This window comes from Hypanus sabinus, chromosome 8, assembly GCF_030144855.1.
Source record: "Hypanus sabinus isolate sHypSab1 chromosome 8, sHypSab1.hap1, whole genome shotgun sequence".
Lineage (NCBI taxonomy): Eukaryota > Metazoa > Chordata > Chondrichthyes > Myliobatiformes > Dasyatidae > Hypanus > Hypanus sabinus.
Genome location: NC_082713.1, coordinates 126,253,182 through 126,276,946, shown reverse-complemented (window position 1 = coordinate 126,276,946; position 23,765 = coordinate 126,253,182). Strand labels below are relative to the sequence as shown.

Sequence of the window (23,765 nt, the reverse complement as noted above, 5' to 3'; positions counted from 1 at the left end):
CCCCAATGTCCACAGTTTGGGCCAGAACCTGCTTGGGAGGTCGGCCTCTGCGCTGAGGTGCTGGAAACTCGGCCGGTTGCGCCAGGTCCACATGGGCCGGTTTGAGGCGGTCCACCGTGAAAACCTCCTCTTTCCCCCCCAACGTCCAGCACGAACGTGGACCCGTTGTTCTGGAGCACCATAAACGGCCCCTCGTATGGCCACTGCAGCGGTGGCGGATGCCCGCCCCTTCGTACAAACACAAACTTACAGTTCTGCAGGTCTTTGGGTACGCAGGTCGGGTTCCGCCCGTGCTGTGAAGTGGGTATGGGGGCCAGGTTACCGAGCTTCTCGCGTAGTCTGCCCAGGACTGCTACGGGATCTTCCTCTTGCCCCCGTGGGGCTGGTAGGAACTCCCCAGGGGCGCGCCGTATACCAACTCGGCCGACGAGGCGTGCAGGTCGTCCTTGGGCGCTGTGCGGATGCCGAGTAGGACCCAGGGAAGCTCGTCCGCCCAGTTGGCTCCTCGCAGGCGGGCCATGAGGGCCGACTTCAGGTGATGGTGGAAACACTCCACTAGCCCGTTCGACTGTGGGTGGTAGGCAGTAGTGTGGTGCAGTTGAGTCCCCAAAAGGCTGGCCATAGCTGACCACAGGCTGGAGGTGAACTGGGCGCCTCTGTCGGAGGTAATGTGGGCCGGTACACCAAAGCGAGATACCCAGGTGGCAATCAGTGCCCGGGCGCAAGATTCGGAGGTGGTGTCGGTGAGCGGGACCGCCTCTGGCCAGCTTGTGAACCGGTCCACGATAGTCAGGAGGTGCCGCGCTCCGCGCAACACTGGCAGAGGGCCCACAATATCCACATGAATGTGGTCGAAATGCCGGTGGGCGGGATGGAACTGCTGCGGTGGGGCTTTGGTGTGCCGCTGCACCTTGGCCGTCTGGCAGTGCATGCACGTTTTGGCCCATTCACTGACCTGTTTGCGGAGTCCGTGCCAAACGAACCTGCTGGAAACCATCCCGGACAGTTGTCCGGATGGAGGAATGCGCCAAGTTATGAATGGAGTCAAAAACACGGCGCCGCCAGGCTGTCGGGACGACGGGCTGGGGCTGGCCGGTGGCGACGTCACAGAGTAGGGTCCTCTCACCTGGGCCTACGGGGAGGGCCTGGAGCTGCAAACCGGAGACTGCGGTTCTGTAACTCGGAATCTCCTCATCCGCCTGCTGCGCCTTTGCCAGTGCCTCAAAGTCTACCCCTTGGGAAAGGGCATGAACGGTAGGGCGAGAGAGCACATCTGCCACTTCATTGTCCTTACCCGAGACGTGCCAGACATCCGTCATGTATTCAGAGATGTAGGACAGGTGGCGTTGCTGGCCGGACGACCAGGGGTCGGACGCTTTCGTAAACGCAAAGGTAAGCAGTTTGTGGTCCGTGAACGCGGTGAAGGGCTGACCTTCTAGGAAGTACCTGAAATGCCGGATTGCCAGGTAGAGCGCCAACAGTTCCCGGTCGAAAGCACTGTACTTGAGCTCGGGTGGCCGCAGGTGTTTGCTGAAAAACGCCAGGGGTTGCCAGCGACCTGCGATGAGTTGCTCCAGCACCCCACTGACTGCCGTGTTAGGTGCGTCCACTGTGAGGGCGGTAGGGGCGTCCATTCTGGGATGTACTAGCATTGCGGCGTTCGCCAAAGCTTCCTTCATTTGAACGAAAGCGGCGGCGGACTCCTCGTCCCAGGTAATGTCCTTGCTCAGACCCGACATCAGGGCGAACAGGGGGCGCATGATCCAGGCAGCTGAAGGGAGGAAGCGGTGGTAGAAATTGACCATACCTACGAATTCCTGAAGGCCTTTGATCATGGTGGGTCGGGGAAAGTGGCAGACCGCATCTACCTTAGCGGGCAGAGGGGTTGCCCCGTCTTTAGTAATCCTGTGGCCCAGGAAGTCAATGGTATCGAGTCCGAACTGGCATTTGGCGGGGTTGATTGTAAGACCATACTCACTCAGTCGGGCGCAGAGATGACGGAGGTGGGACAGATGCTCCTGATGACTGCTGCTGGCTATGAGGATGTCGTCCAAATAGATGAACGCGAAGTCCAGGTCCCGTCCCACCGCGTCCATTAACCGCTGGAACGTCTGTGTGGCATTCTTCAGGCCGAACAGCATGCGGAGGAACTCGAAAAGGTCAAACGGGGTGATGAGAGCCGTTTTGGGGACATCGTCAGGATGCATCGGGATTTGATGGTACCCTCGGATGAGGTCTACCTTGGAGAAGATCCGTGCGCCGTGCAGGTTTGCTGCAAAGTCCTGAATGTGCGGCACAGGGTAGCGGTCCGGTGTGGTAGCCTCGTTCAGCCTGCGGTAGTCGCCGCATGATCTCCAGCCTCCCGTCGCTTTGGGACCATGTGCAGGGGGGAGGCCCATGGGCTGTCGGACCGCCGGATGATCCCCAATTCCTCCATCGCCAGTTGGAGCTTGACCGGGGGAAGCCACCGAGTGCGGGCGTGGAGGGGTGGTCCCTGGGTCGGGATGTGGTGCTGTACGCCGTGTCTGGGCATGGCCGCTGTGAACTGGTGCCAGAACCGATGGGAAATCCGCCAGGACCCTGGTGAAGTCGTTGTCCGACAGCGTGATGGAGCCGAGGTGAGGGGCTGGCAATTGGGCTGCACCCAGGGAGAACGTCTGAAAGGTCTCGGCGTGTACCAGTCTCTTCCTGGGCAGGTCGACCAGTAGGCTGTGAGCTCGCAAAAAATCCGCACCCAGAAGCGGTTGGGCTACGGCGGCCAGTGTGAAGTCCCACGTGCCGAACTGTAGCTGCACCTGACGGGTGCCATAGGTCCTTACTGTGCTGCCATTCACGGCCCTCAGGGGGGGACCCGGTGCCCTGCTGCGGGTGTTGTAACTCGTCGGAGGTAAAACGCTGATCTCGGCCCCAGTATCGACCAAAAACCGGCGTCCCGACCTTCTATCCCACACATACAGGAGGCTATCCCGATGGCCAGCGGCTGGCCCTGGCGTTTCCCGGGAACTTGCAGGGCGGGTGACAACGGCGGGCTTCTGCGCCCCACCGCTGGTGGTAGAAGCACCAGTGTTCATTGGGCCGTGGGGTTGGCGGGCTCTGTGGCCGGACCTGGACTGGTTTGCTGCTGGGAGATCTGTGCGATGGACACCCTGCTCACCTTTTTGGCGTTCCACAGCAAGTCCGCCCGGGCTGCCACCTTCCGGGGGTCACTGAAATCCGCGTCGGACAGCAGCAGGCGTATGTCCTCGGGCAGCTGCTCCAGGAATGCCTGCTCAAACATGAGGCAGGGTGTGTGTCCGTCGGCCAGAGACAACATCTCATTCATTAAAGCCGATGGGGGTCTGTCGCCCAAGCCATCCAGGTGCAGTAAACGGGCAGCCCGCTCGCGCCGTGAGAGTCCGAAAGTCCTGAGGAGCAGGGCTTTGAATTCCGTGTACTTGCCGTCTGCCGGGGGCGACTGTACGAACTCCGCGACCTGGGCCGCTGTGTCCTGGTCGAGGGAGCTCACCACGTAGTAGTAGCGGGTGTCTTCTGAGGTGATCTGGTGAACGTGGAATTGGGCTTCGGCTTGCTGGAACCATAGGTTCGGTCGCTGTGTCCAGAAACCCGGCAGTTTCAACGAAACCGCGTGAACAGAGGCGGCGTCGGACATTTCTGGTCCAAAAATCATTTGGACCGTCGGGGTCACCAATTGTAGCGGTGTGCTACACGCAGCGCTAAAATTACGACACGGAGTCGGTAACTGCAGTCGAAGGAAAAAACTTTATTCGAAATCCTCAGCCTCACTTTTAAGCCTCCCTCAACCTGCCCCCCGTGGCGCAGAGGCTCCAAAGCCTTGTGCTCGCAAACCCCTGTAGGCTATCTAATTGTGAGCCGGTTCGGATGTGCCAGGAAATGGGTCGCCACAGCATCTTGATTAAGCCCACGCAGTCCCAGGAAGATCTGCAAAATCCACCCTGCAGCAGCCACAGTCAGTATCGAACCTGAATCCCTGGAGCAGTGAGACAGCTGTGTTAAGGGCTACACCACTGAGCTGCCAATGTTTCTTGCCTTTTTATAATTAAATTAATGAAAGAACCATCCAAAAGTAAAAAAAATAGGACCTGACTTTCTTATGGATGCCAACTCATTGAGGAACCACAATACATATTCAATGGCTTCTTTATTAGTTACAGGAGTGAGTCCAGTGTTGTCTTCTGCTTCTGTAGCCCATTCACTTCAAGGTTGAGTATTCAGAGATGTTCTTATCCACACTGCTGTTGTAACGCATGGTTAGTTGAGTTGCTGTCACCTCCCAGTCAGTTTGAACCAATCTGCCCATTCTCCTCCAACAAGGCATTTTCACCCACAGAACTGCTGTTCACTGAATGTTATTCTCTGTAAACTCTTAGACACTGCCGTACATGAAAATCTCAGGAGATCTGCAGTTTTGAGGTCACAGACCACCCTGTCCAGCACCAACAATCATTCCACAGTCAAGGTCACTTAGATTCCATTTCTTCTGCCATTCCGATGTTTGGTCTGAGCAAGTGAACCTCCTGACCATGTTTGCATGTTGTTATGCATTGAGCTGCTACCACACACAATTGGCTGTTTAGATATTTGCATTAACAAACAGGTGTACAAATGTGGATCAAGTATATAGATATAATAGAGAGGGCACTGAGTGTATATAGCAGCTTTATGTCACTCCAATTTTGTTTTGCAGAGATAACGCTGAGATTTCTCAGTAACCCTGATTTTCCCTGCAAGGTCAGAGCAACAAGTTCTGAACACCAAGCCTATATTAGTAAAGGGCAGAATATAAGTTAAGAATGTATGGTTCTGTAAGGTGTGTATTTGATAAACAGATAAATTAGCCATCTGGTTTGTGATCAGCGTTAATTGATAATCTTGCAACTGAACTAGTATCAAATTATCATGAAGGCAGCCAGCTTTGTTCTAACAGTTGAATGCTACAAACTTCACTTGGTGACACAGGCAAAACCAGCAGCAACTTTTGGAAGGTTTGCACTGGACTCTAGTCTTGGTATATAGAGTTTGGTGTGGATAGGGGTTGTGGAGGATATCATCGGAACTTTGTTTGGTCAGGGTGAGTGCAGTTGGTTCAGTGTGACGTATTGGTGGGTCTTTTCTGAAGCTAGCACAGCTGGTTGCTCTTGCATGTGGTCTCTCAACGCATTTCTTTTAAAATCTATTATTCTCAATTAACTAGCACCATGTGTTTCTCTGAGTCCCAAACCAGCAATTCTCCGCTCCTTCCTTTTCACTCATCACTTTCTCCTTTTGACCCACCAATGCGAACAGCACCTTGAGGAATATTGATCCTGATTTCTCAAACTCTTTCCCTCCACTGTTCCATTTCCTCTTCAATTGTTTTCTTAATACGCATCTCCTCACAATAGCTTTCTATGTAAAGCTAGGTCCCAGCTTTGGCTATAGTTGTGTTAAAACAGTTGTATAAGTTAAAGCAGAAGATGCTGTATTTGGTGTTGTACACACCATTTGATCAGAGTTAAAATGGGATTCCATCTTCCTTGCCGGTTGGACGCAAAAAATTCCAAGGCACTACGACAAATAACGGGGGGGGGGGGGGGGCTCGCTACTGTGCCCTGGATAAATATCCCCAAAGCGGATTATTCAGCTAGTTATCACACTGCCTCTTGTTGGACTTTACTGCTTGTCATTGCCTTTGTGCTTCCTGACCAGAGGCTCACACATTAAGTCATCAAAAGGACATTTTTAGTCTTAATTTTCCATCTTCGTTTGTTCTCTTAAACTGCTAAAGAGGAATCTAGGATAATAATCATGAAGCCCAATATTGACTTTCTAAAATTAGCATGGCCTGAACTAGATTTCTACTTAATGTTTAAAAAAAAGTTTTCTCAAATTCACAGATTGATTTCAATCTTTGAGTTTTTGATGGGAAAGCAATCAAAGATGTTTCTCTATCATTTGGAGGGCATTGGGTACAAACTCAGGGATCTATTTAACAATGGGGCCCATTTCACGGCACTAGATTAGTTAGGGAACTTGATGTCACCCCAGTTTCTGCTCCTGAAGGGTTAGGTCCACAAAGATGCCGTTAGTTTCAGTTAGAAACGGGTTAGAAAATTGCCCTGAGCACTTTACAACGAAGGGAGGGAAGTGTATATAAGCTAGCAGCTGATGGCACATGTACCTGTGTTGTATCCTCGACTCAATGCTGGCCAAGGTCTGTGGTTCTTCCACAAATTCCCAAGGTACCAATCACTCTGATTCTCCACCAAACCAAGAACTTGCTGTCCTGTGAACAAAGCAACCGAAGAAACGTTACCCTGCGCCAGGCAACCACATGTCTACCACAAACAATCTCTTTACTCCATGCAAGGTCACCCACGTATTATCCCATAGAATCCCAAAGATTCCTTTGCAAGATGGCACAGCAAAGAAATCAAGTTTTGGGTATTACATCAAATTAACTTTGATAAAGCCAGATCCATAGAGATGACAGTGGTAATTTTGGTTGAGGTTTGGCACTGAGGATAATTGCCCAGATGATGCCTCGAGCTCTGATCACACAACACAGCTAAGAGGAGGAATCAAAAACGAGGTTGAGAGATCTCCACTAAGACGCTCAACACTCTATCTACACATTCACACACACGGGAACACATAGGGTTTAGACATCAATGAGGATTTATAGTCACAGGCATGGAAACAGTTCCTTTGGCTCATTGAAACTGTGCTGATCATCAAACACCCGATGATTCTAATATCCACAATCTCCCCACGCTCCCAACACCCACCAGATTGAACTACTCACTCACACGTTAGAATCAATTCACAGAAGCTAATTATCTCACAAACATGCACAACAATGGCATTTGGGAGATAACTGACACAGTCACTGCAAGGGCATGCAAACTCCACACAAGACAGCACTGGAGGTTAGATTTGAACTCAAACTACTGATGCTGTGAGGCCACAGCTCTACATCTGTGAAACCACCCTGTCCCAGGTCCTTTTACCTTTCTAGGGAAAAGTGCCCTTCAAGAACACAAGATGCTGAGGCAGCGTCCCTGAAAGACCTGGTCTGTGCCCAGCAGAGAATGATACAACATAAATGCGAGCCATTTTTCTCTTTCAGCAGCGTCAAACTGGTCAGTCCTTTGCTGCCTGGATGAGCACTCCACAGCCAGCAGTCATGGCTGTTCCATTATGCCACTGGCACCCTTTTCAGCTTCTACGTATAACTGAGCAGCGCTTTGATCTGGTCGATGACTGTGCCCTGGTTATTGATGGGTGAGGTTGTAGGTGCCACTCAGATGCCCAGTTCTACTCCACTGTTCATGATCAGGCTGGCACCAGAGTGAGGAGACTCACTGCAGGCTGCTCCTTACAGACCCACTCATCACTTCTACTATAATTGCTCTACACCAGGCATGGGCAAACTATGGCCCGCGGGCCATATGCGGCCCGTTAAGCTTTTTAATCCGGCCCGCAGAACTTGATGAAATTATATTAATAAACCTTCTTAACGTTTTTCCCCCACAATTCTGGCGTCTTCCCAATAGATGATGCACTCTATATACATTGACCTTTGTTGAGGTGCAGCGCATTACTCCACATTTGCGCTTTACTTTGTGACCTTGTGGCGACCCATTTCCTGGCACATCCGAACCAGCTCACAATTAGCCAGCGTTCCGGCTAAGGGAGATAGCCTGCGGGGATTTGCGAGCACAGAGCTCCGCATATTGGCGCGCTCTCACTGTTCTGTCATTGTGCAGGTCGTTGTTGAGTTTTGGCACAGGGGACAATTGAATAAGAAGGAGCAGGACAAGTAGACCTGCATCTCCTACTGTTTTTGAAATAAAGACAGTCAGGAGGAGAGTGATGATGATAATATCTTGAAGGATAACAGAATTTTCAGTGCTTTAAAATATTAACTGTTACTATTAAAAAAAAGCTGTATTTTATTCATTTAATTTTCAGTGTTTTAAAAGACATTTCAATAAATAGCTAAATACCATGGGACTTCAAAGACAGATATTTTGTTGTAATGCATTTGTTCATTTTCAATTGAAATTAAAGCACATGTTTTCTACATATCCCATGATATTTTATTTTCTCTTATGAGGTGTATTACCAAAACACTCTGTCCATCTGCTCCTGGTCCGGCCCCCCTGTCAAATTTTAGAACCCTTTGTGGCCCTCAAGTCAAAAAGTTTGCCCACCCCTGCTCTACATTGTACCACAACCATTTGATTTTCCATGGACAGAGTATGCAAGACAAGTTTTTCAACTGTACCTCAGCACATATGACAATAATAAACCAATTCTTGGCTTGTCTGATTGTTACATCAGCTTCATATCCCTGGCTGCGCTTATTTTCATTGTTATTAGTTCATTATTGTCACATGTACCAAGACACAGTGAAAAGCTTTGTCTTGCATACTGTTCATACAGGTAACTACAGGTACTATTGAGATACATAGAAAGGTGGTGCTAGAAAGTTTGTAAACCCTGTTTATAAACTCTATTTCAGTATAAACATGATGTAAAATGTGATAAAATCTTCACACAAGTCCTAAAACTAGTTAAAGAGAGCCCAATTAAATAAATAACACAAAAACGTATACTGCTTCATTTATTTATTGAGGGAAAATGAACCAATATTACATGTATTTGTTGGAAAAAAGGATGTGAACCTCTGGGGTGCTGCCTTCGACAAATCACACTCCAATCAATGAGTTGTGATTGGAAGTGTGGGTTGTAGAGGTGCCCTGCCCAAAAAACATACACAAAGTCAGGTTACTGACAGACCCTGCTCTTCTCAGGAAAGATCTGTTTGTGCACCAGGCCTTGATCAAAACAGCTTTCAGAGGACCTCAGAAGAGGAATTGTAGAGATGTGTGAAGTTGGAAAAGGCTACAAAAGCATTTCTGAAGACCCGAGTGTTCATCAGTCCACAGTAAGAGAAAATGTCTACAAATGGAGGAAGTTCGGTACTATTTCTACTCTCCCTAGGAGTGGGCATCTTGCAAAGATCACACCAAGAGCACAAAGTGCAGAGCTGAAGGAGGTGAAAAAGAACCCAAGGGTAAAAGACCTGCAGAAATCTCTAGAACTTGCTGAAGGCTCTGTTCATGTGTCCACTATAAGAAAATCACTGAACAAGAATGGTGTTCTTGGAAGGACACCACAGAAGAAACCACAACTCTCCAAAACAAACATTGCTGCACATCTCAACTTTGCAAAAGACTACCTGGATGTTCTGTAATGCTTCGGGGACAATGTTCCGTGGACAGATGAGACAGAAGTTGAAAATTTGCAGAAATGTAACTTACTATGTTTGGAGGGAAAAGGCACTGCACACCAACACTGAAACCTAATCCCAACTGTGAAGCTTGGTGGATGGAGCATCCTATTTTGGGGCTGCTTTGCTGTCTCAGGGCCTGGACAGTTTGCAATTTTCAAGGGAACAATTAATTCAAAATTGCGTCAAGACATTTCACAGGGTAGCAGCCCGTCCCCTGAGAAGCTTAATAGAAGTTGAACAATGCAACAAGACAATGATCTGAAAGACAAGAGTAAATCAACAACAGAATGGTTTAAAAAGAGGAAAATTTGTGTTTTAGAATGGCAGAGTCAAAGTTCTGATCTTAATCCTATAGAAATGTTATGGAGGGACCTGAGCAAGCAGTTCATGCAAGGAAGCCTATCAACAACCCAGAGTTGAGGCAGTTTTGTAAGGAAGAATAGCTTAAAATTCCTCCAAGCCGATGTGCAGGATTGATCAAGTTACTGGAAATGTTGAAGTTATTGCTGTACAAGGGGGTCACACCAGCTACAAGAAGCAAAGGTTCCCGTATTTTCCCCCAACAAATACATAATATTGGATCATTTTTCTCACTAAATGAACAAGTATGTTTTTTGTGTTATTTATTTAATTTTGTTATCTTTATCTAGTTTTAGGACGTGTAAAGATCTGATCACATTTTAGGCCGTATTTGTGCAGAAATAGAGAAAATTCTACAGGGTTCACAAACTTTCTAGTACTACTGTAGAATATTCCAGCATGGTACAGGCCCTTCGGCCTTCAATGTTGTGCCAAGCATTTAACCTACTCTAGAACAACCTAACCCTTCCATTCTACATAGTCCTCACTTTTTCTATCCATCCATATGCCTATTTACATCTACCCCCACACTTAATAGGGTGTTCCATGCACTCACCATTCCTTGTGTGAAGAATTCACCTCTGATATCCAATCTGTACACACTTTCCTCCGATCTTCTTATAATTATACCGCACTGTATTAGCCATTTTGGCTCTGGGTAAAAGTCCCTGATTATCCACTCAATCTCTGTCTCAGATCATCTTGCACATCTTTTACTAAACAAGGTAAAACAATAACAATGCAGAATAAAGTGTAACTGCTACAGAGAAAGTGCAGTTCAGGTAAACTATGAAGTGCAAGATCATAATGAAGAAGGCTGTGAGGTAGAGAGTTCATTTTTTTTTGCACAAGAGATCCAATCACGTGTCTGATAACAGCAGAATAGAAGCTGTCTGCAGACTCTTGAACAGACCACTGCTTTTAAAAGATTAAAGGCTCTGCTTCAAACATCCTTTGAAGGAGAGATTTTCAAAGATTCACAACCCTCTGAAAGACAATTATTCATCTTATCTGACTTAAATGTGTGACTCTTTTTATTCTATAAACAGTAGACCCTAGTTCTAAATTCTATATTATCAGGAACATTTAAAAGAGCAGTTGAAATTGTTATATCAATGGAAACAGCAGCCAGAGATGCAACTGAGTTGCAATCAGAAATGAATGTGAGTGTGAACAAAATTGCAATATCTAAACAGAAACTGGTCTGGACAAACAAATTGTATTACCATTGTAGGACAGGCTCACATACACCAATCGAATAGAGGTTTAAAGGCAAAACTTGCCGAAAGTACAACAAAGTAAGACACAAAGAGCATGCCAGGAGACAAAAACAAATAGAGTTCAGAGGAAAGAGAAGAAGATAAAATATCAAGTTGAAGTTTCAAAAAAAAGCATTAATCTGCATGCTATTAATGAAAAATCTGATAATGATGACAGTAACACAGGACTGATTAGCCTTGAGATTTACAATGTAAAAACTACCAATAGACAAAATGGCTTACACCAGAAATGAATGGTAAATTACAGTTGGCCCTCCTTATCCGCTGGAGATATCTGCGAGACCGCCCGCAGATACCAAAAATCAAGGATGCTCAAGTCCCTTATTTAACCTGGCTCAGTTCGGTGGTCTTTAGGACCCAGTGGAACCCCGGACTTTATTTAACATATTCAGTGCGGAGGACAGTAGGACCCAGCGGTGCAGCTCTGAATCCGTGGTGTTCCTGTCCACGAAAATAATCAGGATCATGATTGAAAATAAGGTGGAAGTAATAAAGCGATTGGAAAGAGGTGAAATGCCATCGGTCATTGGAAAAGCGTTAGGCTACAGTCAGTCAACGATCGGAACAATTTTAATGGAGCATGTGAAAGGCCCTGCCCCGATGAGAGCTACATTACTAAGCAACACAGTGGTTTAATTATTGAAATACGTATGTTTCTTAACCATTTTATAAGCATAGAAATGTAAAATATGTACTATACACTAAGAAAAATGTTTGACTAACTGACGCTAAAACCCAGAGACTGCCTGGACTTTTAAGTCATCTCTAGATTACTTATAATACCCAATACAATGTAAATGCTATGTAAATAGTTGTTATACTATATTGTTTAGGGAATAATGACAAGAAAAATAGTCTGTACATGCTCAAACAACGAGTGTTGGAGAGAGAACTTTCAGGTTTTCCTGATCCGCAGTTGGTTGAATCCATGGATAAGGTGGGCCAACTGTAATTAAAACGGTATTGAACGCCAGTTTGGCTGCTTCAGTCATTCCACAAAATAATTTTGAATGGTGCTTCAAAGATACTGAACTGAAGCCTGTAGATATCCAACTAAAATTTGTACTGGAATAAAGATAACTCCTGAGGGAATTTTGATCTGAGTAAACTGATAGTGAATTAAGGAAGGCACTGAATGATGTCACAGCAGTGTTCAAGGATGGCATTGGAAACTCAAACATGGAAAGGGAAAACAGTGTGACATGAAAATGCCACACCAAGTTTTACAAAGTCCATCCAGTTTCCTATAGAATCTATGATGAAATTATCAGTGAGCTAGATTGCATGGAGGCTGATGCTATTCTTTCCAACTTGGAGTGGAGCCCATGGCCAACACCAGTGGTCTTGTAACCAGGAAGAATGGGCCTGTCAGGATTTGTGGTTATTTCAAGGTCACCATCAACCCAGTACTGAAATTAAATCAATACCCTCTGCCAAGTTAGTCCCAGAGTCAGTTCCTACAACCACGATGATGGAGGCCACAGAACAAGAAATTGTTTCACAGTCTCACCTGCCAAGCAGAGTAACCACCCCCCCACAGAAAAGATGTTATCCCTCACAGTGATTAAATCCTTCAGCCTCAATGGGATAATTTTAAATTTGCTAAGCCATGGATGTCTAAAAGTAGTTGTGTTATGTGTGTCATTGCACCACATCATAAACGCATGCCCTACAAGAGAAACTAAATGTACTTGAGGTATCTCCAGCTCCGTGCTTTTCTTTTGGTTACTTTATGTATGTACAAACAAACACTTTAGTGCTTGCTCCAGTGGCGGATCAGACGTGGACCGTTCTGTGACTGAGCAGTCGAGAATGTAGAGATCAGGCGAGTGATGAAAGGATTAACATACAAGAGAGTGAGTGCAGAGGAGATTTACAAGGATGTTGCCCGGATTGGAGGGCACACCTTATGAGAATGGGTCGAGTGTACTGGGCCTTTTCTCCTAGGAGTGACGGAGGATGACAGGTGACCTGATAGAGTTGTATAAAATGATGAGGGGTATTGATCGTGTGGTTAGCCAGAGGCTTTTTCACAGGGCTAACATGGCAAACATGAGGGGGCATAGTTTTCAGGTGCTTGGAAATAGGTACCAGTGGGTTGTCATGGGTAAATTTTTCCACACAGAGTGGTAAGTACATGGAGTGCACTGCCAGCGGCGGTGGTGGAAGCTGATACAATAGGGTCTTTTAAGAGCCTCTTAGATAAGTTAATAGAGCTTAGAAAAATAGAGGGCTATGCTCTAGGGAAAGTCTAGGCAGTCTCTAGAGTAGGTTACATGGTCAGCACACCATTGTGGGCTGAAGGGCCTGTAATGTGTCGTAAATTTCTATGTTCTATAAGGAGTATTTGATAGCTTTGGGCCTGTGGTAGAAGGAATGGAAAACTATCAAATATTGAAAGGCCTAGATAGAGTAGATGGCGAGAGGATGTTTCCAATAATGGGAGCGTCTAGGACCAGAGAGCACAACCTCAGAATACATATTCTTTAGAATAGAGACGAGAAGGCAGAAGGTGGTGGATTTGAGGAATTCATTGCACTGACAGCTGTAGGTGCCGAGCTATTTGGTATATTTATGTGGAGGTTGATAGGTTCTTGATCAGGAAAGGAATCAAAGGTTATGGGCAGAAGCAGGAGAATAGAGATGTGGGAGATAATAGGGATAATACATCAGCCATGATTGAAAGGCAGAGCAGACGAGATGGTTGAACAGCCTAATTCTTCTATGAGTTATAGTCTTACGTTTTGTTTGGTGTGGAGGAGGCAGTGGCGGAACCTGAATAAGCTGGAAAAAAGTGCCAGGGCACAGAAGACCTGTGACAGAGGTGTCCAAAAGTGGAAGGAAGTGATTTAAGGCAAAAGGTTTAGAGAAGATTGGAGGGGAATTTCTTTTCAGCCCGGGTGTAGCTGGAATCTGGAATGGACTCTTTGGAGTGGGGGCAGGGGAGGGCATTGTTGAAGGCAGTTTCTCTCACTGTATTGAAGTCTCGAGAATAGTACTTGAACAGACAAGGCATGGAATACTTTGGAGTAGTTCGTGGTCAACATGGACTAGGTTGGCCAAAGGGCATGTTTCTACACAACTGACTTCAACATTTCTGCGGTCAGGTCACTGATATGAAATGCTAATCATTTTTCCCTCTCTGTACAAGCTACCGTACTCGCTGAGTGCTTCTACCATGTGATATTTCTAATCTTGGAATTTCTCAGCACTGCTGAAAGAACATACAGTATAACTTCTCCCACAACCGATTTCGCTTCTGTGGTGTCTCCACGTATTTTAGCTTCCTCAGCCATCTATCTCTGAGTTTCCTCCAATGACTTAACATCTTTATTTAAGCATGTGGCCCCAAAGGCATTACTTTAGCCAAAGGCTAATTAACATCAGAAATTCTGCAGATGCTGGAAATTCAAAGCAACACAAACAAAATGCTGAAGGAGCTCAGCAAGTCAGGGAGCATCTATGGAAGGGAATAAACAATCGATGTTTCGGGCCATGACCCTTCTTCAGGAATGGAAAGGAAGGCAGAAGACACCAGATTAAAAAGGGGAAGAGGAAAGCGGGGAAGGATAGCTACGTTATTGGTGAAGCCAGATGTATAGAAAAGGTAAAGTGTTGGAGAGGAAGGAATGTAATAGGAGAGAAGAGTGGACCATAGGAGAGAGGGAAGGAAGAGGGGCACCAGGTAAGAGGCCAGGTGGTGAAGAGTGGAGGGGAAGGGAATTTTTTCTTTTAACTGGAAGGAGGAATCAATATTCATACCATCAAGTTGGAGGCTACTCAGCTGGAATACAAGGTGTTGCTCCTCTACCTTGAGGGTAGTCTCATTGTGACACAAGAGACGGTCATGGACTGACATGTCAGAACAGGAATGGGAATGGGAATTAAAAGTGTTTGGCCACTAAGAAGCTCTGCTTCTGCTGGATGGAGCGAAAGTGCTTGATGCAGCAGTCTCCCAATTTACGACTCAACTTCCTTGCTTTTGGGATTTATGCTTCTGTTCATAAAACCATGGATTGCTATTTTTGAACAAAAACAGCCTTTGCAACTTGTCAGGAACTTACACTCATGGAAGTAGGTTCAACCCTAACCTCCAAAGTGGTCTAGGGTGGAATTTAGACATTTTTCCCTCTGACTGTGTGGGTTTACCTTGGGTCCTCTGGTTTCCCCCCACATCCTAATGATGTGTGGGTAGTTGAGATAAACTGGTCACTGTAATTTGTTCCTGGAACTTAGGTAGGTAGTAGAATCTGAGGGTAGCTGATGGGAATTTTGGGGGAATAAATTGGGATTAGTGCTAATGGGAGCTTGATGGTTGGCATGGGCTCGATGTGTTGAATGCTCTATTTCCCTGTTGTTTGACTCTCTCCATCTGCTTAGGAGGAGAATTATGAAGATTCACTTGAAGAAATTACTTCTCTTCTCAGTTCAATGGCTGACCCCTTATTGTGATCTCTGGCATTAGGTTTCCAGGCCCGGTGAACTATTCTTTCTGCATCTACCATGACAAAGTCTTTGAGCATTTTCTATGTCCTCAGCAGGTCATTTCTAAGGGCAGACACTACCGCCAAACCTCAAGTAGGCCATTCGGCCCATCAAATCTGCTCATGGCTAATTAGTATCCCTCTCAACACCATTCTACCCTTCGATGCCATTAATAACCAAGAAACTATCGACCTCCACTTTAATTATACCCTACGACAGCCTCCACAGTCTTTTGTGGTAATGAGTCGCATGGATTCACCACGTTCTGGCTAAAGCAATTCCTCCTCATCTCTGTTCTAAAGGGACATCCTTGTACTCTGAAGCTGTGCCTTCTGGTTTGTATTTGACTAGACAAATGAACACAGCCTCCCAGGAAGTTCTTTTGTAGTTTGATGGTTAACATGGCTACTTCAACGCATTAACTTCGAACACTTAATTACATTTAAGTTCTCCACTCCATGTGTGTAATTAAAATTAAAATCTCTAAACTCATTCCTCGGTCATTTAGTAACCTTAATTTGCTTCCACACTGTCCTACAATAGGAAAATTTCATTTGGAGCATCTGGACAGTAAAGATAGCTGTTAACAGCCCTATTTGGGTCCTGATGAAGGATCTTGTCCCGAAACCTTGTCTGTTTATTTCCCTCCACAGATGCTCCTCAAGCATTTTGTGTGTGTTTGCAGTTGATTTCCAGTTTATGCAGCCTCTCTTTTGCTTATCAACTACTATTTCATCTTCAGTATTATAATTCCAAAGAAACTCATCGCCACACTCCTCAATCTGGAACTCAACACCTCCCTTTGTGATTGGATTTAACTTTCTGACCAGCAGACTGCAATCTGTAAGCACAGACAGCTGTGAAGCTAAAGCCATTGGGTCTATTTGAAGGGGTTTCAAAATCAGGTTTAATATCACTGGCATATGTCATGAAATTTGTCTTTTTTATAGCAGCAGTGCAGTACAAGGCATATAACTTACTATAAATTATAACTTCCCCTGGTGATGCAACGGGTCAGAATGCTCACCACTGTGTGGAGGTTGATTAATAAGGCTGTCAAAAGTTAACGGGCACAAAGGGATTGAGAGTGATAATAAACCAGCCATCATGGAATGATGGAACAGACTAGATGGGCCAAATGGCCTGATTCTGCTCCTATGTCTTATAGTCTATAGAGTGCAGGCAGTAGAGGTATATCTGTCTTTCAGGCTTATTTCTAGGAAGCGAAGGTGTACTGTTGCCTGAGGCTCAGGAACACAACCTGAAAAATACAGCTGTCTGGGCGAGGCAGTTAATGGGTTAATAAGGCTGTTGCCCTGTGCAACTGCACTCAGTATATGTGGTTAATCCAGCACCACACACAGCACCAACCCCTCCTCCAGCAATCACTGGATTGATGCGGCATCATTTAAACAGCACATCATTACTAATGTTTGCTCTATAATAGAAATTCAAGCCACCAAATTAACCTGTCAAATCATCAAATTTACAGCCAGTTAACCTGTTACAGGGTCATACGCGTACACTTATTAAATATAAAACAGAGACCGACTGGAGATTTATAATTCCATCCTTTCACATCTCCATTTTGCTGCTAATTTGAAAGCAATTTAAGACTGCTTGGAAGAGACTTCCCTTAGGTTCCTTTCAGAGGCATAAGTGCAAAGCAGTGTTGCTGCCTCACCACACTCAACCAGGGAGCAATGCAACAGCCTTGCTGGCAGCACTCATCCACCAGAAAGCCAACGTCATGGGGCCCGAGAACTAGACTGCCAGATGTCAACACTGGGTTGTGATCGTAATGTGTAGTAGTTTCAAATAAGGGTGTTACAATGCTATTGACAATGAGGCCATTAACAGGAAAGGTGACAAACAGCATTAAAGATTAGCAAAACAAGTGCATATGTGAGATAGGTAGTAGGTGCATTGAGATGGGTAAAGGAGCTTTATTATGAGATTAGTGAGAGAAGTGTGCCGACACTAAAGCATCAGCGAAATTAATAATGAAGGCATTAAATTGAAAGCAATATGGGATTAAGGTAACAAAAACAGGGGGGAAAATCTGCTGGAAATCCAACATAAAGACAGAAGATACTGGAGATGAAGCCAAGTACAAAGTCAAACCTGCTCAGATTTATGGAGGAGGAAGGGTAGATAGACATTGCATTTGTTTCCTCCACCCCTCTCCTTCTCTCAGTTTAACATGCTGATTCTATTTTAAAACTTTTCCTGGGTCTGTTGGAAAGTCATTTGACCTGCTCTGTTTCCAATAAACAATTATCACCAGCACACCTTTTCTGTGGGCTCAGTCTATGCATAGCCCTTCCTAATTCCTTCTCTATTGGCCTCTGAAACACATGGGAGTTAACGTCCGTATCATCCATCACCACCATTTTCCACTTTCCTTGGCACTCTGCTTTGCTGCCCTACCACCCATCCCTAAATAGATCGAGAGAGTTCCAATTTAATACCAAACAAGCCCCAAATCATTGTATTCTGATCTCTGACCCCTTTTCCTTGCTAATTATCTGGAACTAGACCAGACCAGTCACAGAGGGGACCCACTGGGACAATTTTCACCATGAACCCTCACCACTCTTCTGCCACCTCTGCCCTCTCCTCCAATTCTGTCCCTTGCATCATTTCATCTCAAGCCAAAATCCTCACCTCAAGAGGAACATTTGAGACAGGCCTGTGTACCTCATGTGATTGAACAACTCCCACCAGATCCTGTTCATGTACAACCCTGCGGTTTGATGGTTTTTTTGAACCAAGTGAATTAGACCTTGATTTTAAAGTTATTTGCATGGCCTCCCTGTCACATCAACTTCCCATCCAATAACTACATTCAATTCTGGCTTTCAGTGTCTTTAATCATTACACACTGGCAGGTGTACCTTCATGTACTTACACCCAAAAGATGCTAGATGCTAGTTTGTTTCTGTTCTGAGAATAGTCCTTAAAATCCACCTCTTTTGCTCAAATATCTCTGCGTGTAGTACGTGGAGTCAAAATTTGTTTGGTAACATTTGTGTGGAGAATCTTCAAAGTTCAAAGGAAATTTATTATCGAAGTATGTAAATGTCTCCATGGACTACCCTGGGACTCATTTCCCTCTTGGGTGTTTATGCTCCTCTGAAGGCAACGTAAAATCACTGTTGCTCTAATACGAGTGCAGATACGACTGAAATAATGAATATGCCAGTGCGCAAATTGGTAATGAAGCCATTATGGCAAGATTAATATCAAAAGCATACATTTAAAAATAGCCATGGATGTACTTATGCAAAATTAACAATGTAAATCTGAAAATAAAAGTACTATTTCAAGACTCAGAATGAAAGCATTAATGTGAGAAGCAATCAACATTTATGCCAAATGTGTTGACATTTTCAAAGTTAACTCATGTGAATACAAATTGTGAAAACTATTAATATTGAAGGTGTTAAATTGAGATTGGTAATGAAAACATTAATTTATTCTTAAGAAATTACCTTGCTATTTAAAATAATTGTTTAATGTGAACCACAATATGGTGAAGAGAATATTGAGTACCAGCAGTCAAATATTATTCGCAGGAACTGCTGCAATCTGTAATTCTCTCTCAAAGCCTGCAAGCTGCCTTGCTCTTCAATTTGAACTTGGGGTACTTTACCCTTGGACCATCTCTAATGGACCTTACAAACAGCAGTCCATGTACAATGCACTCTTTATTACCACTGTTTTCTTTATCTACCACGTTTGTTCCTCTGTTTCACCTGTAGCTGGAAAGATGTTGACAGCAAGTCCTTCAACCTCGGTGCATTGAAATCTCTTGTTCTAATTCGACCTCCTGCAAGACCTCGAAGACATACATCTCCTGGTGTCCTGGTTCCCTTGAACCTTTATAGACTTCAATTTGGTGGGCAACTAAATCTCTTCCTTAGAACTTTGAATTAGGGAACAAGGTGGTTTTCTTATTCCATTTTTAAGTGCTTGCATCATTCTCTCCATTATAGCGTAGAACGTGGTAAAACAATTATTATTAACTATCAAGGAAATGTTTTCAAAAGAAATTAATGCCTTCATTAATAGAAATTAAATGAGTTATCAGAAAGATATCCCCTGGACAGTTTTTCATTTCTAAGGTGGGGTAACAATGATAATCATAAGGGTTTCTGTACATGCTGAAATCCAGAGCAACACACTCAAAATGCTGAAGAAACTCAGCAAGTCAGGCAGCTTCTATGGAGAGGAATAAACAATGTTTTGGACCAAGACACTTCATCAGATCTGGAGAGGAAGGGGACGGAAGCCAGAATAATGAGGTGGGGGAAGGGGAAGTAGTAGAGGCTGGTAGGTGATAGGTGAAGCCTGGAGGGGTGGGAGAGGGGAGGAGAGGGAGGTGGGGTGGTGAGAGAGAGGGAAAAGCTGGCAGATAATAGGTGAAAAAGTTAAAGAGCGGAAGAAGAAATCTGATTAGAGTGGGCAGTAGACCCTGGGAGGAAAGCAAGGAGGAGCACCAGAGGGAGGTGATAATCTGCTGAACAAAAGGGCCGGGATAAGAAGGGAGCCATAGGGAAATACTGCTTGTTATGATGGATGGAGCGGAAGGTTCTCAACAAAGTGGACGTGATAATCAAAGCTTACCCGAGGCCAGATGAACAGCCACACTGCTCAGTAATTCATTGGAAAAGCTAGCTGTGTTGGCTGAAGAATCAAGTCAATGTTCTCTGGGTGAGCTAAATGTCACTGACCTTGCCATTCCACTTGACTCGGCACAGACTTTTCTTTGTTCCATGTGCGTGGACTAACAAACTATTGGCATTGACCTATAAAATGCCAACCTTGTTCTAATTATATTCCTCTGTACAAGATGGGTCCTGACAGATGAAAATGATAAATGCAATTCTTGCTATTTTTAGCAACTGAGCGAGGAGCTAATTATTTGGTGCTCAAAATAGACTCTTTGTTTGCCAGGTTCCCTGGTCTACATTTTTCTCACACAGGGACAGAGCTAAGCTGGAGTGTAATTCCATAACTCGTCCTGGATTTTACCTCCCACAAGCTGCTCGGCTTGTGAGCTCTTTGATTGGCGACGCACCAGCACTGATCCAGTTCCTCTGCCGCCCATCTCCCCCAAGTCAACTGGATGGAGAATGTGCCCCCACCTTGGGCAATGTGCAGCAGAGGTGAAACCACAAGACCCACCAAAGGTCACAGGGGCTTATCCATTTCCTGGAAACAAGGCACAAGACAAAATACTGCACTACTTGATTTGGTCAGATACACACTGACCTGATCTCTTCCACGGTCACATCTCGTCCAGAGACCAGTTAAATATATCGCCACACACCCTATTCTCCAGATGCACTTGCAGTAACCAGTTTTCCAGAAACATAGGTTGGACAGTTCACTAAGCAGGTGAAACTGATTCTGGCCCAGGTTAAATATTTGGTGGAAGAAAAGGACCTGCAAACTCAGTGTCAGCTTTGCAGAGACGTTGAGCAGGGGTAAACTGAACATCATTATCTTACGTTATTAACCCAAACATCCAGAAGATGAAAACTCGTCAGAACATTCTATGTTAGTGGTACCTTTAAAACAATCACAGCTAGCACTAGAAGTGGGTGGGTGGACAGGGCTGAGATTTTTCTGGTAAGGAGAGGTTAAATATACTGTGTTTATACTCTCTTGAGGTTAGAAGAATAGAAAGTGACATTGAAAAGATTCTAAGTTTTTAAGGTTTGTGACAGGCTAGATTTAGAGTTACACTCACGCTGCTGGAGGAACTCATCAAGTGCTGATGCAGGGTCTTGGCTCGAAACATCCACTGTTTATTTCCCTTCATAGATGCAGCCTGACCTGCTATGTTCCTCCAGCATTGCGTGTTTATTGCTAAAGATTTCCATCAACTACAGAACCTCTTTGTGTCTGTAGATTTAGGTTACTATTTCTCCTGGTTGAGGTGTCCAGAACTAGGAGTAAGAGTCTTAAAATAAGGAGTCCAGCAGGACACCCATGGAGACATCTAGACTCCTCCCACCCAAGAGGGCTGACAAGGTTAGGTTGCTAAGTGTATTCAAGTCAAAAGCAAAAGATTTTTATGTCTTTTTAGCCAGAGGGTGGTGGATCTGTGGAATTCATTGCTATAGACAGCTGTGGAGGCCATGTCATTGGGTATTTTTGAAGCAGAGGCTGATAGGTTTTTGATAGTAAGTGTGTATTAGATGATGGGGAGAAGGTAGCAGAAGGGGGTTGAGAGGTGTATTAAGTCAGCCATGATGGAACAGCAGAGCAAAATCAATGGGCCAAATGGCCTAATTCTACTCCTACATCTTAGGGTCTTTTGCAAGTACATCCCAGTTTCCTGCTTTATTAGGGACAGCTCCAAGCAACAATATTTTTAAAGACTATAAGGAAGTAAAAACTTCCACCCTATTGTTTTGGGTTGGAATTGAACTCCGTTCCTAAAGATAAATGAGCATCGATGAGCCTATCAGCTTTACAGCAAGTGTACAACAGGGAGATGATGCAGTTAAAAGGTAAGTCAAATAGACCACCTCCTTTATCTGCCCAGTGGTAACGTCTGTTATTTAGCTGGTATATACAACAGTCTAATTCAGAGCACCCAGTGTAACAACTCTTCCAGATTCATTACAACAATTATATTAGAAAGACGTGGGAAAATCAGGAAATGGTTGCGCGAACAGAAGAGACGAGGCAGGCTACAGCTGAGGGGAATCTGACACATCTGCAATGCCTACAGCAGCCAGTGCGAATGTGTGTGAAGGTCCAAGTGTATAATCTGCACTGACATTTCAGTTAAATTGAGGGAGAATTGCATTGTCAAAGCTGCCATCTTTCTGGCACAATGATAAAGATTACGTCTGTTTGGGTAGAGCTTTTTGAAAGAATCCTAGGCAATGGACCCCATGTCCTGATCCAATGCACCAAAGACAGACAGAGCATTCACTTACCAGAATGCTGTCTTTGCAACTGTCCTCCAAGTATACCTGGTTGGTGTATCTGCTCTTATAATGGCTTCATTTGTAAAATGATTCATGGAGATACACCAATAGGAAAACATCATACTTCACAATCTTTAGAAGATGACTTGTTCAGAGAAAAATTAGCACAAAATATTAGATTTTATAGTTGAATTAAACCAGATAATTACATTAAAAGTGCACCAAAAGAATGGATGCAAGTGGAAAACAAAGTATAGTTAATTTAAATCTCCATCATTGGGAAGAAATGTGTACAGATAATTAAGCATTTGGGATAATCTGCGAAGGTGGCATCAGGGGCACAAATGCTTGAGGGTCTTCAAGAATATGGAATGACTTGATAAAAGAGTTCATGTACCAGAGGAATGGGCATTGATTTATATTGCATTATCTTGTTTTACATTAGGAATAAAGAAATGACACTTCTCTGAAATAGTGCCAAGAGTTATACTGATGCCAAGTTACTGTTGGGGCAATGTTAGATAAGGCGTCATGGGACATCAATACAGAACCTCAGATCAATGTCCCTTAAGGCTTGGTGGTTGCAACCATTATTGGAAACACCATGAAGTCAGAGAAAATCCAATACAGTTCTGTTTAATAAGTGGTTATCAGTAGGACCCTAATGCCCTTCCCTTGGACAACATTGGGGGCATGGAGAGGGGAGACTTGCAGCTTGAGCAACTGTCGGTCTTCCATAAAAAAAAACCTTGCCCAGGCTTGTGCCCTGGAAACTTCCCAAGGCGCAAATCCATGGTCTATCGAGACTAACGGAGGCCTACATACATACCACTACATCAGTAGGACTTAGGAACTAATTCAAAAACTAAAGAGATTCTAACAGGACAGTTAGCTAATTGATCACATAGGTGGAACAGGCTTGTTAGGATCCTTTATCGCACTGCTTCTTTAAACAAGTAAATTCAGCAGATGGTAGAAATCCAAAGCATTGCACTCAAAAAGTTGGCAGGACTGATAACATCTATGGAGAGGAATAAACAAGAATAGTTCAAATCTCATTGAAAAAAACTATGTGGTCTCCTCACCAGCTCGTGGACACCCTTCATCCAACAGGAACATTCCTGGTGGCATTGACAACAAGTTGGTGATGCCAGGTTTTTTTCTCGGAAAAGGGTGAACCCTGCTTTTGTGCAGAACCAGTGAGTGGAGGAGAATTAACAACGGACTCATTATTACTTCTCCTCCTCTGCTGCACCCAGCACAACAGCAAGATGGGATTTCAAACTCAGGACCTGAACTTCCATTTGAATAATTCTCTGCTTTCCTGCTTCACTCACTTGCTTAAGAGGCATAGAGTCAGGCAGCATTGAAACAAAGCCTTTGGCTCGGCAT

General features: G+C 44.8%; 1 protein-coding gene across 6 annotated transcripts in view; it reads right to left on the bottom strand.

Moving 5' to 3' along the window:
* large1 (LARGE xylosyl- and glucuronyltransferase 1) overlaps nucleotides 1-23,765 on the bottom strand; it is a 402,029-nt gene that overhangs the window by 128,628 nt on the left and 249,636 nt on the right. For all 6 annotated transcript variants that reach the window (XM_059977769.1, XM_059977772.1, XM_059977774.1 and 3 more), the window contains exon 7: nucleotides 6,179-6,283. In XM_059977769.1, the coding sequence (XP_059833752.1) occupies nucleotides 6,179-6,283 (105 nt within the window). The remainder of the gene's footprint in view (nucleotides 1-6,178; nucleotides 6,284-23,765) is intronic.